Here is a 17,575-nt window from a genome sequence, read left to right as displayed (position 1 = left end):
ATCCTGGGTTCCCTCCATATGCTCCTGCAGCTTCCCCTTCCCTCCCCTCGGGATGGGAGGCCGCTTTGGGGAGAGGAAAGGAAGTGGGGGCCTGGACGGAACAGCCCAGCTCTGTCCTCGGGCAGGTTACATAGCCTCCCCGAGCCTGACAGGAGCGGGGGTGCGCCTCCACCTGACGGGGCCTCTGGAAGGCTCCTGTCCTTCGGGGATCTACTCTCTGGGTGAGGAGAGCCTCCTCCACCGTCTCCTGAACCTCCGTCCTCCAGGCTCAGGGGGGACCCAAACCCGTGTGGTTCCAGGTGGCTGTCTCAGGGCGAGATGCCCTGGTGGGAAAGGGGCTTCCGGCCCCAATATCAATGTTTAATCGGATGTGCGGGTCAATATTTACCAGAGGAGAAAGCAAGCTGCACAGGGGTTGGCTGAGAGCAAAGGTCCTGGTGGGAGGGGAGGGCTCGGCGGCGGGGCTGGCTGGAGCCGGGGCAGAGCGTGGGGAGCACCCAAGTATCCCGGAGGGACATTGCGTGCGGAGAGAGGAGCCTCGAGGTAGGAGGGGAGAGCTGACGGCCTGCTCCCGGGCGGGAGAGGAGGTGGGAGCTGCCCACTTGCAGCTGAACTTATTCAGAAGCCTGTTGTTTCCCAGGCTCCTGGGGTGATGAAAGGTGGTGGTGGTGGTTCAGGGGAAGGCTCTCTGGGACTTGAAAAACGGAAGGTCATTTCTTACCAGAAAGATTCAAAGGTCCAGGTTGGGGATCAGAACCTCGATGGGGAGGAGCCAGGGGTGGTAGAAGGATCCTCCAGAAGGACGGGCTCTGAGGTGGGGGGTGGAGTGTGTGAGACCCGCTCTGAGGCCAGAGCCAGACTTCCCGGAGGGAGGCAGCCTGGGGCAGCGTTTCCCAAAAGTCCAAAGGTGGCTCTGGCCGGAGTCATTCATCGGGTTCTGCCTGCCGCTGGGTCAACAAGGCTGCTCTGGGGGCCCCCCCGCCACCCCTGCTGACACCTCAGGGCCTCCGGGGCCTGCCACCCTGTGGGCAAGGCCAACCCAGACCAGCCAGCAGAGGGGCCGGCTGGACAGGAGCTGCGAGGAGGGAACCCCAGGACGAGGCAGGCTCCCAGAAGAGGGGCCTCGACTAGGAGGCAGCAGCCATGACCGGGGGCCAGGCCTCGCACTCCGGGCTCACAAACGCCGTCTTTAAATATATACTTTTTTTTTTTAATTGATTTTTCACAGAGAGGAAGAGAGAGGGATAGAGAGTTAGAAACATCGATGAGAGAGGATCATCGATCAGTTGCCTCTTGCACACCCCCTACTGGGGATGTGCCCGCAATCAAGGTACATGCCCTTGACCGGAATGGAACCCGGGACCTTTCAGTCCGAAGGCCAATGCTCTATCCACTGAGCCAAACCGGTCTTGGCCACAAACGCCGTCTTATCTGGTCCTCCCCATACCGGGGGAGGAGGTGGGGACTGTGCCACCGTTCTCTAAGATGAGAGGCCCGGAGGGGTACGGGAGGTGTCCGGGTCCCCTGGCGAGAGTCCGCCGGGATGCACACCAAGGTCTGACTCAGTGCCAGGCCTCGGAGGAGGAGGGCTTTCTTCGCTTTGATATGGTTTCCATCCCATGAACCAACTGCCCCCCGGGAGCTGAGGGCCGCTGCCGGTGTATCTTGGGGATTGTGTGCTGTAGCTGGCGTTGCCCTCAGCGACGATGGCCAGGGACTCTGCCGGCCAGGGATCGTGCGGGTGGGATTCCATGGTGGGTGTAGGGTAAGGTGACCAGATCATCCCGCTTTTGGCAGGACAGTCCCGATTCTTAACAATTTGCCCCTCAGCCCTCGGCCTTTTTTAAAAGGGCGCGGGCCGCGGGACAAATTGTTAAAAATTCTTTCCAGTCTACGGCCATACCACCACCCTGAACGCGCCCGATCTCGTCTGATCTCAGAAGCTAAGCAGGGTCGGGCCTGGTTAGTACTTGGATGGGAGACCGCCTGGGAATACCGGGTGCTGTAGGCTTTAAAAAAAAAAAAAAAAATTCTTTCCAAAAATCGGGACTTTTTTAAAAAAATATATATATATTTTTTATTGATTTTTCACAGAGAGGAAGGGAGAGGGATAGACAGTTAGAAACATCGATGAGAGATAGACATCAATCAGCTGCCTCCTGCACACCCCCGACTAGGGATGTGCCCGCAACCAAGGTACATGCCCTTGACTGGAATCGAACCCGGGACCCTTTAGTCCGCAGGCCGATGCTCTATCCACTGAGCTAAACAGGCTTTGGCAAAAGTCAGGACTTTTTTAAACGCTGAGGGATGCGGGACAAATTGTTAAAAATCCGGACATCTGGTCACCTTAGTGTAGGGACTTGGCTCCGGTGGCCAGTGAGATCATTGGGGGTGACAGTGTGTGTGTGTGTGGGGGGGGGCGGCTAGTAGGCAATCACGCTTCCTGCCCCTCACAGGAACATGGCACTGCTCCGGGGCCTCCTGGTGCTCAGCTTGTCCTGCCTGCAAGGGCCCTGCTCAGTGGTGAGTCTGGGCAGGAGGCTGGGTCTGGGTAGGGAGGGGAGGCCAAGCTCACCTCCCTTACCTTGTCCGTCCCACAGCCCCAGGCAGGGGGCCTCCCCGCCACCCGCACCCACCTTTCTGCAGGTACATCCGAGCGGCCATTCGGAACGCCCCGGGGCCCAGGTCCTGGCAGAGGCGGCTCAGCAGGTGGGGGAGGCAGGGCCCTGTGTCTGCGTGCAGCACCTGCTGCAGCCTCTGCAGCGCCTGGTTCTGGGCACCTGAGGGGACCGATCGCTGTGGCCAGGCTGGGCTCATCCCCACCACCCCTGCCCCCGCCCCAGACCGATGGGTATGGAGGCCATAGGTCTGAGGGGGCAGAGAAGGGCAGGAGGGTTTGGCTCTGAGGGGGTTCCCCCTCCTCTCCTCACCCCTTTTCCAACAGTTCTCTCCAGCCAGCGCCGCGGAGCCCATGAGCCAGCAGGTACCGGGAAGAGGGGCTGAGGGGCCGCACCTGTGGCTCATGCGGGGTGGGGGGCCTGTGGAGAGGATCCCGCTCCATTTTCTTCCTCCTTTCTTCAGATAGTGACCGGGCCGAGCCAGGAGAAGCTGTCCCCGCTCAGCCTCCTCAAGTTGGTCAACCAGGTACAACCAGGTGGGGCTGGGAAAAAGTGGGCGGGCCCGAGGGAGGGGGGAGCCGTCAGCAGGGGTGAGGGGACTGGGGGCGTGGCCTTGAGGCGGAGGGAGGGCTGAAGAGGGAGGGTGAGGGGCAGAGGAAGGCCTCCAGGCCCCAGAATGTATCCATCAGGCAGGCCCGGGACAAGGCCCAGGGGCTGTGAAGCAGGTCTTCCACACAGAACCGAGGGACCGGTGGCCTCCACTGACCCCCGACACATCCCTGCAGGAGCCTGAGGGCCAGACGGAGCCGAAGAAGGCCTCAGGAGACTGCAGTGAGGCCCCCAGCCCGGAGCAGACCCGCAGGCTGGCCAAGGCCATGATGGCCTTCACCACAGACCTGTTCTCCCAGGTGGCCCAGAGCTCCGCCCACCCCAACCTCATCCTGTCGCCTCTGAGTGTGGCCCTGGCGCTGTCGCACCTGGCACTAGGTACGGCGGCGCCTGTCGAGACCCGCAGAGCTGGGAGGCCGGTGGGAGTCACTGCGTCAGGGTGACTCCTCCATCGGGGTCACGTTTGGTGAAAACGCAGACCCCTGGGCCCACCTCAGGCCTCTGTGAATCAGGTGCCCAGGAACTGGGCCCAAGGATCTGCTTCTGGGGACTTGTAGGCAAGAGTTTGGTAGCTACAGCGTGCCCATTGGACTGGAGGGTCTCATTGGGGGAAACAGGCTCAGAGAGGAGTGACCGTTTTCATGAGGCGTGGTCACCCAGACTAGCAGCAGCAGGCGTGAAAGTTGAACGTGGGGGTCCTGTGACTCAGACCAGATCAGTGGACGCGAGGAGAGTGTGTGGTCACCGTGGGTGCTTAAGAGGGACTTGGGGCGGGGCAGGGATGATGGGGACGAGCCCAGCCTGGCCACAGCGATCGGTCCCCTCAGGTGCCCAGAACCAGACGCTGCAGAGGCTGCAGCAGGTGCTGCACACAGACACAGGGCCCTGCCTCCCCCACCTGCTGAGCCGCCTCTGCCAGGACCTGGGCCCCGGGGCATTCCGAATGGCCGCTCGGATGTACCTGCAGAAAGGTGGGTGCGGGTGGCGGGGAGTCCCCTCGCTGGGGCTGTGGGACGGACGGGGCGAGGGAGGTGAGCTTGGATCGTTTTTTGTCTGTGGAGCCTGAGCTCCGGGGACAACCCGAGGTCCCTCCTGCGTAGGATTTCCCATCAAAGAGGACTTCCTGACGCAGTCGGAACACCTCTTTGGCGCGAAGCCCATCAACCTGATTGGGAAGAAGGGGGAGGACTTGGCAAACATCAACAGATGGGTGAAGGAGACCACGGAGGGGAAGATCGAGGACTTCCTCTCGGAGATGGCGGATGACACCGTGCTGCTGCTCCTCAACGTCATCCATTTCCAGGGTGCGCGGCTGGCTCCTCTCTCAGGTCTCCCCACCCGGCAGCTCCTCCCCCGCCCGGAGGCTGCGGCCCTCAGCTTCCTCCTCAGGGCGGAGCCTCTGGGTCGTGGCTTGGGAGAGGGTTGGAGGCAGGTAGTGGCAAGGAGGGCCCTGGAACCGATGGGGCTGTTGTGGAGAGGGCACCCTAGAAGGAAACCCGGGGTGAAAAGACCCTGGGGAGGCTCCCAGGAGCACGGCAGGATACAGGGGGGGGGGGGGGGGGGGGGGAGGGGAAGGGGGGAATGCACATCCGGATTTTTTTTTTTAATATATTTTATTGATTCTTCACAGAGAGGAAGGGAGAAGGATAGATAGCTAGAAACACTGATGAGAGAATCATCGACCAGCTGCCTCCTGCACACTCTCCACTGGGGATGTGCCCGCAACCGATGCACATGCCCTTGACCGGAATCGAACCCGGGACCCTTCAGTCCTCAGGCCGACGCTCTATCCCCTGAGCCACACCGGTTTCGGCCACATCCGGATTTTTAAAACTCTACAGAAAAGAGATCTCAGATCAACTAGGTGTCAGCTGGCCCAGCACCCTCTGGGGTCGTGGCCCCACCTTCTGCCCCTGGAACGGGTTCTGGGTGGGACGGGGAAGAGGCGGGTGGCGGAGAACCACCCTGGTCCAGCCTATGGGGCCCTGCCCTCTGCCGGTGCAGGTTTCTGGAAGAGCAAGTTCGACCCGAGCCTCACGCAGAGAGGGACGTTCCACCTGGACGGGCAGTTCGCGGTGCCGGTGGACATGATGCAGGCCCGCATGTACCCGCTGCACTGGATGCTGCTGGAGCAGCCCTCCGTACAGGTCGCCCCGACTGGCCAGCCGGCCTGCGTGCTGGGCGCGGGGAGGGAGCAGCAGGCCATGGGGCGGGCACGGGGGTGGGGAAGGGGACCATCACCTTCCTGGTAGCTAGGTCCCTGGGGGCGTGGCTATGAGAGGTCTCACTGTGCCCCCACTGAGGGGGACGGAGGCTCCAGGCTCTCTGAGGTTCATTCATTCATTCATTCATTCAACAAAACCATACTGGGCGTTTGCTCTGTGCAGACACTGTGCTAGGCCTTGGGCTGTTGGTGGAACACAGGGGAGCCCAGATCCCTGTTCTCAGGTGGGAAGACACCAAGTATGCAAGTTTACAAACACCAACAGGATGGTTTCAGGGCGTGATAAGTGCTATGAGGGAAAACACCTTTATTTTTATTTTAAAAATTATTTTAAAAATATATTTTATTGATTTTTTGCAGAGAGGAAGGGAGAGAGATAGTTAGAAACATCAATGAGAGAGAGTCATCGATCAGCTGCCTCTTGCACACTCCCTCCTGGGGATGTGCCCACAACCAAGGTACATGCCCTTGACTGGAATTGAACCTGGGACCTTTCAGTCGCAGGCCGACGCTCTATCCACTGAGCCAAACCGGTTTCGGCAGGAAAACACCTTTCAAAGGGGACTTAGGGGTGCTGTGTTAGATAGAGTGGCCAGGGAGCATTTTTTGAGGAGAGGGCACTGAGTGGAGACCCAGGTGATCTCTAGTTCCCAGGGCTTTCGTACAAGGACCCATGGGGTGTGGGCACCCCGGCAGCCATGGAGCCACCTGGGGCCTTGGCACCCCCCGCCTGGGAGATGCACCCTGTGCTCTCCCGCGGAGTTTCTCAGAAGGGAGGATCCGATTGGGATGCATGTGCCAGCATCCTGACGGGACGTTCTGATTGGATGGAGTGCGATGCCAGGCTCTCTCAGGGGTGGGCGCCCTTGCTTCCAGTCTACACGTGGTCCCCTTGGCGTAGGCACTGACCCCCGGGGCCCATGGCGGAGAGGGCAGCTTGGGGGGGGGGGGGGGGGACACAGACCACATCCGCTTCGGCAGCCCTTGGGGGGGTGGTGGTGGGGGGCCTGTGGACGGGCCGGCCCTGGGAGCAGCATCCCGGCTTCTCTCCAGTTCACCCCGAAAGGAGGATGGTCTGGTGCACCACCCCACCAGCTTCCTTCCTGCCGCCCCTTCCCGCCAGGCTCTGTCCTGCCCACACCTCCTTCCCCCGTGGTCTCCCTTCCTCCGGCTCCCTGACCTTGCTGGTCGCAGGCCCTCGGCAGGCAGGCCAGGCAGCCAGATGCTGGGGCCTTAGCACCCTCCGGGCCTGCTGAGAGCCTCGGAGTCCAAGCTGCAGGAGACCGCCGAGGCCGGGGTCTCCGTCCTCCTTTAGCTGCAGAAACCCGTTCGCGTGGAATCCTCCCCCGGGCGGCAGGGCTGGGCAGAGCGCCCGTGGAAGCGAGAGTGGTGAGCGAGGACCACCCTTTGCAGCAGCTGCCCTGCAGGACCCGGGGCCGTTTGAAGCCCAGCAGCCCCAGTGCACCGCCTTCATGGGGAATCGGCGAGGGGGACACGGGGTGCTTCGCCCCGGGTCGCAGGGCTAGACCGACACCGTTAACAAGTGTTACCCCTTTGGGCCACACGCCGACCTGCAATGTGGGGAGGTAGGGTCATCCGTCTTTGAAAGATGAAACAGAGAGGCCGGAGACCGGGACCAGGACACAGGCTTTATTGGAGAGAAGAGGACCGCTGCCGGCTGCTTCCAGAGGGGAAAAAGAGGAAAAGCTGGGATTCAGGCACCTTTTAAGGGGAGGAAAGAGAGGGGACGGGGCTTGGGGCACTCGGCACACGCTGACTGGTGGTTTCGTGTAAGGCCTATGATTAGGGGCCTAGGGACTTAGGAATCGGGGGCTTAGGGTGTTTGGCAGGTGCTGATGGGTGGTCCGGTGCTCAGGAATGTCCGGCCGCAGGTGCAGTTTACGTCATTCTCCGTCCGTCGGTTGGAGGAAGGGAGGATCTGTCACTCTTCGCAGGGGAGGATGGGAGGCTCCGGGAGGCGGAGCGCAGGCCTGAGCAGGATGGACGGGAGCCCCGGTCCCTCGGCCTCGGAAGCACACGCTGGCCCAGACCCCCCTCCGCCCCGGTGCTTTCTGGTCCTCACGCTGTCTCCTTCCTTTGTCTGTAGGTGGCTCACTTCCCCTTTAAGAACAACATGAGCTTCGTGGTCATCATGCCCACCTACTTCGAGTGGAACGTGTCCCAGGTGCTGGCCAACCTGAGCTGGGATGCCCTGCACCAGCCCTTCTTTCGGGAGAGGCCCACCAAGGTCCAGCTGCCTAAGCTGCACCTGAAACACCAGCTGGACCTCGTGGCCACCCTCAGCCAGCTGGGTAAGGAGGCGCCTGGGACAGCCGCCTCGGCCAGGTTGGGCAGCGTGGATGAGGAGACAAAGCTAGGCTGGCTTTTTTTTTTTTTTTTTTAATATATTTTATTGATTTTTTACAGAGAGAAAGGGAGGCAGATAGAGAGCTATAAACGTCGATGAGAGAGAAACATCGACCAGCTGCCTCTTGCACACCCCCTACTGGGGATGCGCCCGCAACCAATGTACATGCCCCTGACCGGAATCGAACCTGGGACCCTTCAGTCCACAGGCCGACACTCTACCACTGAGCCAAACCGGTTTCGGCTGGCCTTTTTTTTTTTTTGAGGCTTCCGGCGGCGAGAGGGTTTGAGGTGAATCCCGGGACTGTCTGTCCTAGGATGCACTGGGTGGTCCAGGGAAGGAGGACCAGCTGCTCTGCCCGACTGTGCGGTAGAGAATCCCAGGCGGAGAGCCTGGGAGGCAGGAGAGCCCTCCATGGACAAAGAGCTCAGTCTCATGGAGAGGGCGGGTGAGGAACCGGGACTTAGAATCCAGCATGCGGAATAGAACAGAGGGCTTCTCTCCAGCTCCCTCAGAACATGGAAGAGGCACCTGCCTGGTCTTTGGAGCTGGGGATCCGGGAGGGCTTCCTGGAGGAAGTGACCTTTAAGCTAATCCTTGAAGATCAAGTGGGAATTAACCAGGCATCTGCGGGCGCAAGGTGTCTCCCGGCCAGGATGCCGGACGCCCTCCCGGGCAGGTGCAGGCAGCCTACCGGGCGGAAGGCACCGCTGACAGGCCCCCTCTGACCCCGGGGCAGGCCTGCAGGAGCTGTTTCAGAACCCAGACCTCAGCGGGATCTCGGACGAGAGGTTGGTGGTGTCCAGCGTGCAGCACCAGTCCACGATGGAGCTCAGCGAGGCCGGCGTGGAGGCGGCCGCGGCCACCAGCTTGGCCATGTCCCGCATGTCCCTCTCCACCTTCAGCGTGAACCGCCCCTTCCTCTTCTTCATCCTCGAGGACACCACGGGGCTGCCCCTCTTCGTGGGCAGCGTGCGGAACCCCAACCCGGGGGCGCCGCGGGAGCACAAGGAGCAGCAGGATTCCCCCGACAGCAGGGACCTCCTCGAGGACCTGAACGCCTTCGGCCGCGGCGACAAGCCCTTCGGCCCGGGCTTGAAACTGGAGCCCCTGCCCGAGGAGGATTACCCCCAGTTCGGCAGCCCCAAGTGAGGGCGGCGGGCTCCCGCATCCTGGGCCCCTGCCGGGCCGGCCTCTCAATTCATGGGACTCTTTCCAAACAGCTTTGCGGGGTGAGGGGCGGGGCCGGGGCGGGGCGGGCAGTCCGGGGAGGGAGGAGCCTTCTTTCCATCTCCTCTTGGGGGGCGGGCGGGGCTGGGGGAGGGGCAGCTGTGGACCCACTTTGGTCAGCAAGGTAGGTGGGTTGTTCCTGGCTCACCTTTGTTTCCCCGAGGGAGGGCGGACAGGAGGGGCCGGATGCCCTGGCTGGGGGAGGAGGGATGGGCCCCGGGGTGGCTCAGGGGCAGAGCACTGTCCTGGGGTCAGACACTGCGGTCATCAGCCTCGTCCTGCTCTGCACCTGCCATCGCCAGCCTCCCCCACTGGTCCTTCGTGATGCCCACACTGCCCGGACTCCCTTTCCTTCCTCTCTCCTCTTCCTCCTCTGCCCGGGGTCTCGGGGGGCTGAGGGGGGTGGCATCAGCTCCTGAGGGCTCTTTTGTAAAGTTTTTGTAGTGATTTTTATGCTACCCGAATAAAGAATGAATGGGCCGCTTTGGTGTCACTGTTCTGGGCACGGGCGGGGGCGGGGGGCCTGGAGGGAGGTGGGGGGAGGAGGCCACGGAGAGACCGGACTGAGGCTCAGCCGCCCTCTCGCCCTCTCGGTGCCACGTTTGGTCTCTGGCTGCTTGCCAGACCTTCTCCATTGTGCAGGCCCCCTGACCTCTGGGGGGGCACCTCCCCAGGGGGGGCACCTCCCCAGGCGCCGCCTGGCTCTGCTCTCAGCCTGCCCCCTCCGCAGGCCGCAGCAGGCGCCCGCAACAGGGCTGCTCAGAATAGCACCAGCCTCCTGCTGGGGGAGAAGAACCGGCAATTAGGGAGCTTGAGGAGTTTCTAATTACACGCTGGCCCCTCTGCCAGGAGCTGGCGCCCGCCAGCCGGCCGGGGGGCGGCTCCAGCTGGAGACCGTCCGCTGGATTTGGGGGGAGTGGTGGGGGCACCCTGGCACAGGGCAGGGGCAGCTCGGTGTCTATGTGGGTGGGCCCTTGTGTGCGAGTGCAGGGGTCCCTGTGGCAGCAGCACCTGCAGCCCTGAAGGGCCGTGATTATAACCGATTATAACTGAGGGATGGAATCCCGCTCCTCGCAAACCAGCAGGTGGGGAGACAGGTAATGGATAAACAAGCGGACTATCGGAATCTCAGAGAGTGATCAGCGCTGCGATGGATGAGAAAGAAAGCAGGGAGTGAGACTTGAAGGGATGAGGGGGACACTGTGGAAATGGGGGGGGGGGACAACTTAAACCGGACCATGGCACCCCTCAATCACAAGCCTTCCACAGGGTCTTGGCAGAGGAATAGAAAGTGCAGAGTTCCCGAGGTGGGAGCGCAGTTGGAAGGTTCCAGAAGGTCCGTGGGCTGGAGTGGAGGGAGGGAGGAGGAGGTTTGAATCCAGGCATCCCCCTGAGGGTCACGCCATTGCCTCCTAGGTCCTCCCACAGCTGCTCTGGCGGCTTTAATTGCATTTTTCCCAAATGCCATGCCTCCTGTGTGTCCGCAGCCCGCCCAGCTCTGGGGGTGCAGTGACTCCAACAAGCAGGCAAGACCCCTGCTCCTGCAGCCAGAGCTGGCGGCGGAGCAGTCTGCACAGCAAACGTGCGAACGTTTTGTGTTGAAATATAGTACGCAAAGTACACAAGTCATAACTGTAGGTAAGCTTAATGAATTTGTTTATGAACCAAAATGCCCCTGTTGCAACCAGCATTCAGATCAAGGAACAGTATTCAGCCTCCTGATTTCTTAAAAAAAAAAAAAATTAAAAAAAAAAAATATATATATATATATATATATTTTATTGACTTTTTACAGAGAGGAATTGAGAGGGACAAAGACTTAAGTTAGAAACATCAATGAGAGAGAAACATCGATCGCCTCTTGCACACCTCCCACCGGGGATGTGTCCGCAACCAAGGTACGCACCCTTGACCAGAATTGAACCCGGGACCCTTCAGTCTGCAGGCCGATGTCCTATCCACTGAGCCAAATAGGTTCCGGCCTTATTTTATTTATTTGTTTATTTATTTATTTATTTTTAAATTTTATTATTTTTAAAAATATATTTTATTGATTTTTTTTTACAGAGAGGAGAGAGGGATAGAGAGCCAGAAACGTTGATGAGAGAGAAACATCGACCAGCTGCCTCTTGCACATCCCCTACTGGGGATGTGCCCGCAACCAATGTACATGCCCTTGTCTGGAATCGAACCTGGGACCTTTCAGTCCGCAGACCGATGCTCTACCACTGAGCCAAACTGGTTTCGGCTGGCCTTATTTTTAAAAAAATATATTTTTATTGGTTTCAGAAAGGAAGGGAGAGGAAGAGAGAGATCAAAACATCAATGATGAGAGAGAATCGTTGATCAGCTGCTTCCTACAAGCCCCCTACGGGGGATTGAATGCGCAACGTGGGCATGTGCCCTGACTGGGATTCGAACCGTGACCTCCTGGTTCATAGGTTGACATTCAACAACTGAGCCACGCTGGCCGCCCTCCTGACTTCCAATAGCATATTTGTCTTCCCTGGTTTTGGGTTTTACACAAAGGAATCCTACAGCCCTACAGTGCTCCCTGTCTTGCTTCTTTCATTCAACCTAGTGAGTGTGTTCACCTGTGTTCTTGTGGATGGCAATAATTCACTCGCTGTGGCAGGCTTTCCATGGAGGGTGCTGCGGTCTGCGTTAAGTTCTAGAAGCTCGTTTGGCTGCGACGTGGAGGACAGATTGTAGGGGGATGGATGCAGGAGCAGGGAGACAGGTCAGCAGGAAAGAGACACGGATGTTTGGCCCAGGGTGCTGGCTGCGGAGGAGAGTGGTCGGAACTCAGACGTGTTTTGCAGCTGAATGTTATGGAATCTGTGGACAGACAGACTGTGTGGGAGACAAGGGACGGGAAAGGCCAAGGCAGTGGGGCTCATCCTTCAAGTTCCTGGAGTTTTGCCTTGAGAAAATGGCTTTTTTTCGGTTGTTATTAATCCTCACATGAGGATATTTTCCCATTGATTTTAGATAGAGTGGAAGGAAGTTGTGGGGGGAGGAGGGAGGGTGGAGGTGGAGAGAGAGAGAGAGAGAGAGAGAGAGAGAGAGAGAGAGAGAGAGAGAGAGAGAGAGAGATTGAGAAACTATGATGGATTGTCTCCCGCATGCATCCTGAATGGGATGGGAATCGAACCTGCAACCCAGGCACATGCCCTTGACTGACAATCAAGCCTGCGACCCTTCAGGGCGTGGGCTGACGCTCTAGCCAGAGAACCACGGCCAGGGCCAAGCCTCACGCTTTTACAAGGGCTGTGGACGGACCTCTCAGGAGCGGGGCTACCTGCGGGAGCTCAGTCCTTGAAGAACACAGGGGTGGGGTGGGGGGCTCTTCTTCAGGAGGAGAGGGAAGCACTCCTGCCACGGTCATTGGGGAGAGAGAAGGAACTGGGACGCACGGAACGGTGTAATGAATTGCATAATGCCACTGCGCAGCTTAAAAAATAGTCTCCGCATAGCGACAGGCTTCCATTCCCGTCCCCCAGTCCTTCCCCCGCCCCCCCCCGACCATCATCCTGAATTTGGTTTTCATTTTCACGCATTTTTTCAATTTTCACTACCTGAGTTTTTATCTATTAGTGCTCTACGGTATCATTTTGTGGGCTTTTAAGCCTTCCATAAATGCATCATCCTGTTGGCACGCTCCTGTAATTTGTATCACTCCACATGGTGAGATAAATTTGTGTTGGTTTAAATGGCTTCCCTCGATTATTTCTCAGGCTGTAGGCTTGTACAGCCTGTAGTTAGTCTCCTGCTGATGGATATGCAGGGAGCTCCCACTTTATTATTATTTTTTTTTTTGCCTCTACAAATCCTGCTTCTAGAACATTCTTTGCATACTTGGTTGTGCACCTATATGGTGTGTTTTCAGCTCACATACTTTGGAGTGGAATTACTGAGCTGTGGGCTTGGGTTCACCCACCTTTATCTGCCAGGGCTGCCACGTACAGCTATGCACAATGCTGCCGTCTGTTTCAGATTGTTTTTTCAAACTGGCTGTATCGCCAGCAGGGCATCCGAGACCCTGGCCGGCACTTGGTTTTGTTAGATGTTTAAATGTTGCCCATTTGATGAGTGTGATGCACAATTATGGTTTTAACTTTCATTCCCCTGGTTATTGGTGAGGACAAAGCATCTTTTAGGATTTGTATTCTGTGAATTACCTGGCCCTATTTTTCTGTTGAATCGTTTTTCTTATTGATTTATAATTCTTCCTATATCACAGTGATTTCTTCGTATCAGTTACCTGTGTTACAAACATTTTCTCCTAGCGGCTTGTTTTTCATTTTGTTTTATGGTACTTTTTCATGAAAACTAGTTTTTTAATTTTATTGCCAAATTTATCAGTCTTTTATCATTTGTGCTTCTTTTGGTATATATTGTCTTTTAAAAAAACATTTTCTACCCAGAGATCACAAAGATAATCCATCTATACATTTTTCTGAAACACAATTATTCCTGTTGTGTACATGTGTTTGTGTTTGCTTTTTAAGGCATCAAAACTACCTCTGAAAGGACACACGGGAAAGAGATTAACAACCACTGACTCCAGGTAGTGAAGTTCCTGACTGAAAGATCAGAGAGAGAGGAAGACTTTTTCACTGCATACTCTTTGCTGCTTTTGAGTTTTGAACCACATAAACATTAAGATCTATTCAAAAATAGAAAAAGAAATTAAATAAAGATTCATTTAAAAGGGATCTGTAAAAACAGAGATGCTTTTTCACATTTAAATATTTACTGTACCTAGAGTTCATTTTTGTGTATGGTGTGAGACAGGAGTCCAATTTAAAAAATATATATTTTATTGATTTTTTACAGAGAGGAAGAGAGAGGGATAGAGAGTTAGAAACATTGATGAGCGAGAATCATCAATCAGCTGCCTCTTGCACACCTCCTAATGGGAATGTGCCCTCAACCAAGGTACATGCCCCTGACCGGAATCGAACCCGGGACCTTTCAGTCCGCAGGCTGACGCTCTATCCCATTGAGCTAAACTGATTTTGGCAGGGGGTCCAATTTTAAGTTGTCTACTCAGACAGTCATGTCCTTCTATCATTCTTCTTCTTCTCTTTTTAAAAAAATATAATTTTATTGATTTAGAGAGGGAAGGAGGGGGCATACAGGAGGCTGCTGATCAATGGTTCTCTCTCATCATTGATGTTTCTGTCTCTCTCTCCTGCAACCAAGGTACATGCCCTTGACCGGAATCAAACCTGGGACCCTTCAGTCTGAAGGCTGATGTTCTATCCACCAGGCCAAACCGGTTAGCGCTCCACTGACCTTTCAAAATCATAGAATTTTAGGGCTTAAAAAGCACACAGATATTCTAGTTCCATCCCTTCGTTGTTTTTGTATGTTTTTTTTTTTTTTTAAATTGGTTTTAGAGAAAGAGAGGAAGGGAGAGAGAAGCATTGGTTAAGCCACTTATTTACGCATTCATTGGTTGATTCTTGTATGTGCCTTGACTGGAGATCAAACCTGAAACCTTGGCATAGCGGGATGATGCTCTAACCAACTGAGCTACCCGGCAACCTTCATTTAAAAAAATTTTATTTATACAATATTAATATATTTTTATTGATTTCAGCGAGGAAGGGAGAGGGAGAGATAGAAACATCAATGATGACAGAGAATCATTGATCGGTTGCTTCCTGCATGCCCCTACCGGGATCAAGCCCACAACCTGGGCATGTGCCTTGACTGAGAATCAAACTGTGGCCTCCTGGTTCATAGGTGGATGCTCAACCACTGAACCATACCAGCCAAGCTCATCTTTTCATTTAAAAAATGTTTCTTACTTATTGATTTTTCCCCCCCAAATTTTTTTAGGAGAGAGAGAGAGAGAGAGAGAGAGAGAGAGAGAGAGAGAGAGAGAGAGAGAGAGAAAGAGGGAGAGAGAGATTTGTTGTTCCACTTTTTCATGCATTCATTGGTTGCTTCTTGTAGGTGCCCTGACTAGGGATCAAACCTGCAACCTTGGCATATCAGGGAGATGCTCTAACCAACTGAGATACCCAGCCGGACCATCCCTTCACTTTTCAGCTGAGAAAGGGAGGAACTGTGAGAGTTGTCCTGCCCCAATCCCCAGTCAGTGTCAGAGCCCAGGACCAGGGAAAACCCAGAACCCCAGTACCGGGCAGTGTTTTCTCCACTAGCCTGCCTCGGGGCCTCCTCCTGCAAGGCTCTCCCTCAGACCTGCCTCCCACCCGGGCTGGCCCGGGTGCCCTCTGGGGGTGAAACCTCAGGCGGGGAGGGGCCAGGGCCTGAAGGAGGGCCTGGTGGAGAAGGGTGTATGAATGTGTGAGTGTGGCAGGGGTGCATGGGGGAAGGGCAGCAGTGGGTTAAAGTTAACACCAGACAATTATGCAATCGCAGAATCTGAATTGAGTGCAGGTCGCTTTAAGGCAGGAGTAGCTGTAATCTGAAGCCTGCTGGAAGCGGGATTGGGAGGCAGCAGAAAAAGCTCTTGTGTTTGCAGGAGCCCCCTCAGTGTGCAGACTGACTGAGCTGGGCGCCGGGCAGCAGCGCACCCACAGGTAAAGCAGCCCTGCCTGGCCTCGGTGCCGGGAGAAGACAGGACAGACTCGTGGGGCTGGGGAGGGGCAGGTCCCCAGGGGCGTGGGAAAGAGGTGCAAGGGAGAGGAGGGGGGAAACAGTAGCCTCTGCAGCGTGGGCATCAGGGCTAGTGGGTGAGAGAAGGCAGAGGGAGATGGGGGTCAGAAGGCGATAACCCAGTTACCCCCAGACTCCGGTGCACCACGAGGAGAGGCTGGGAGAACCTGCATGAAGTGGGTGGCAAACAATGGAGGGGGCTGTGCGGGGAGAAGCAGGGAGCTCAGCTGCAGGGTCAGGTCTGAGTGGCACCTCCGAGAGGCTCTGCAGCCCGGAGGGGAGGAGGCTGCTGGGAGCCGTGCCGGGGCCTCAGGGGTGGCAGCCCATCCTGCAGCCCGGCCTTGGCCTTCGCTGGGCTCAGCTCGCCGCTGCCTTTCCAGGCAACTGGTGCTGACTTCAGCGGTGACTTCCCAGCCCTGCCCAGCAGCTGGAGGGCTGGGAGAGAGGACAGCTGGGTCCTTCTCCCCGGGGCCCACCCTGTGCTGCTGGCCGAGCGAGCTGCCAGGAAAAGCTGGCAGGTCCGCGGGGTGCTGGCCTCTCACACACAGAGATTGTTATGCAGCCCGGCCAGGGTTTGGGGCTTGGCAGGGGCTCAGCTGCCAGTGCTGGAGAGAATGCTGCCCGCGCCCCTTCCGCTCCCAGAGGCATGCCACAGCGAGGCGTGGGTCCGGGCCAGAGACAGCTGCAGGCTTCCCAGAAACCCCATGCCCAGCCCCACGGGGAGTTCAGCCCGGGGCTGAGGGTGGGAGAGGCAGGGGCCGGGGAGTGCGTGCCCAGGGCTGGTCCCTGTGAGGAGCGGGGAGGGGAAGCTCAGGGGCACTCCGGCCCCTTAAGCAGGTCTTCCTAAGGAACATCGCCTGGGGACTGATGGGGTCACCCTGGGTGGGGTGGGCTGGGAGGGGACCCTTTGGACTCTCCCTCCCTGAGCCAGGGGAGAGGGCGTTCCCTTCCTTGCTTGGCCCATGTGGTCCACAACCCTGTGGCTTGAAGGCTCTGTGGTTCCAGGAGGAGGAGGAGGAGGAGGAGGAGGGGATGTGGGGAGGAAAGAGAAGGGGAGGAGGAAGAGAAGGAGGAGGAGGAGGGGTTGGGGGAAGGAAAGAGGAGGAGGAGGAGGGTGGTGATGGTGGTGTTTGTCTCACAATTGGGTTTAATTAGAAACACATGCATTGGCTCCAATGGATCCTCCCAGTTTGAAGGCAAGATCAGGAAATCCCAGTTCCTTGTGCCTTTTGACGTGGGCCACGCGGCAGAGAGAAGCAGCGAGGTGTCGACTGCCTCCCCATGCCCTCCCCAGCCTGGTAGGATAGGAATCTGGCTGGAATACTGCCGCCCTTTGGACAGGGTGGCATTGTTGTCCCTCTGTCCCTGGCCCGCCATGGCGGCTTGCCCAACCCATGAACCATCACCCTGGACAGGGCTCAGAGAGGCCCCCATGCAGACCCTCAGCCTTGTAGGGGGCTTTCAATAACCTCTCCACTCCCCTCACCCCCAGGGCCAAGGCGGAGGACTCACAGAGCTGCCTGGCCCTGGGCCGGCTGTGGAGCCCTGTGCCCTATCCCACCGGGGTCTCTCCCTGCATCCTCAGTCCGCAGCCCACCCACATGGTGACCGTGATCACGGGGCCGGGGGCTTGGGCTCCACTCGTAGGGATTCCCGCAGAGAGGGTCCCCCTTCCACAGGGATTGCAACGGTGAACTTCGCCTGCCCACACACTGTCCCGGGATGACCCCGTCCCTGGCTCCTATCGCAGCTCCCTGCTGGCCAGCGCAACAGGAGCTGACAGCCTTCCCTCTGGCCTCGCTGCCTGCGATCTCACGGAGTTTTCAGCCTCCAGGAAGCCGGTCTCCTGAGGCTCAGCGAGGAGGGCTCCGCCAGCTCTGGGTGCGGCCG

The 17,575-nt window shown here is 57.4% G+C and overlaps 2 protein-coding genes and 1 non-coding gene across 8 annotated transcripts in view; all 3 read left to right on the top strand.

The window, feature by feature from the left end:
- Positions 1 to 420: 420 nt before the first annotated feature.
- Positions 421 to 9,532, top strand: SERPINF2 (serpin family F member 2). 5 transcript variants are annotated; one of them, XM_036408442.2, is made up of 10 exons: positions 421 to 543; positions 2,460 to 2,526; positions 2,948 to 2,986; positions 3,085 to 3,147; positions 3,407 to 3,608; positions 4,058 to 4,201; positions 4,331 to 4,534; positions 5,235 to 5,377; positions 7,562 to 7,766; positions 8,562 to 9,532. In XM_036408442.2, the coding sequence occupies exons 2-10, from the start codon at positions 2,464 to 2,466 to the stop codon at positions 8,972 to 8,974; spliced, it is 1,476 nt and encodes a 491-aa protein (XP_036264335.1). In that variant the 5' UTR covers positions 421 to 543; positions 2,460 to 2,463; the 3' UTR covers positions 8,975 to 9,532. The 5 variants fall into 5 exon arrangements, with proteins under 5 accessions (XP_036264335.1, XP_036264334.1, XP_045426971.1 ...); XM_036408441.2 differs by having other exon boundaries at positions 541 to 587; XM_045571015.1 differs by lacking the exon at positions 421 to 543 and adding an exon at positions 1,033 to 1,057.
- On the top strand, positions 1,890 to 2,011 carry LOC118702615. The gene has a single exon (XR_004982777.1). It is a non-coding gene; the product is annotated as a 5S ribosomal RNA (ribosomal RNA).
- A 5,918-nt stretch (positions 9,533 to 15,450) lies between the features above and the next one.
- Positions 15,451 to 17,575, top strand: part of SERPINF1 (serpin family F member 1) — a 14,743-nt gene continuing 12,618 nt past the window's right edge. The window contains exon 1 of one of the 2 annotated variants that reach the window (XM_036408444.1): positions 15,451 to 15,609. The gene's annotated coding sequence lies outside the window, so the exon portion shown is untranslated. The remainder of the gene's footprint in view (positions 15,610 to 17,575) is intronic. The other variant, XM_045571013.1, reaches the window with a different exon arrangement.

Source organism: Pipistrellus kuhlii, unplaced genomic scaffold (assembly GCF_014108245.1).
Source record: "Pipistrellus kuhlii isolate mPipKuh1 unplaced genomic scaffold, mPipKuh1.p scaffold_m20_p_39, whole genome shotgun sequence".
Lineage (NCBI taxonomy): Eukaryota > Metazoa > Chordata > Mammalia > Chiroptera > Vespertilionidae > Pipistrellus > Pipistrellus kuhlii.
The sequence above is the reverse complement of the archived record's forward strand: the minus strand, read 5'-3'. Positions and strand labels throughout refer to the sequence as shown.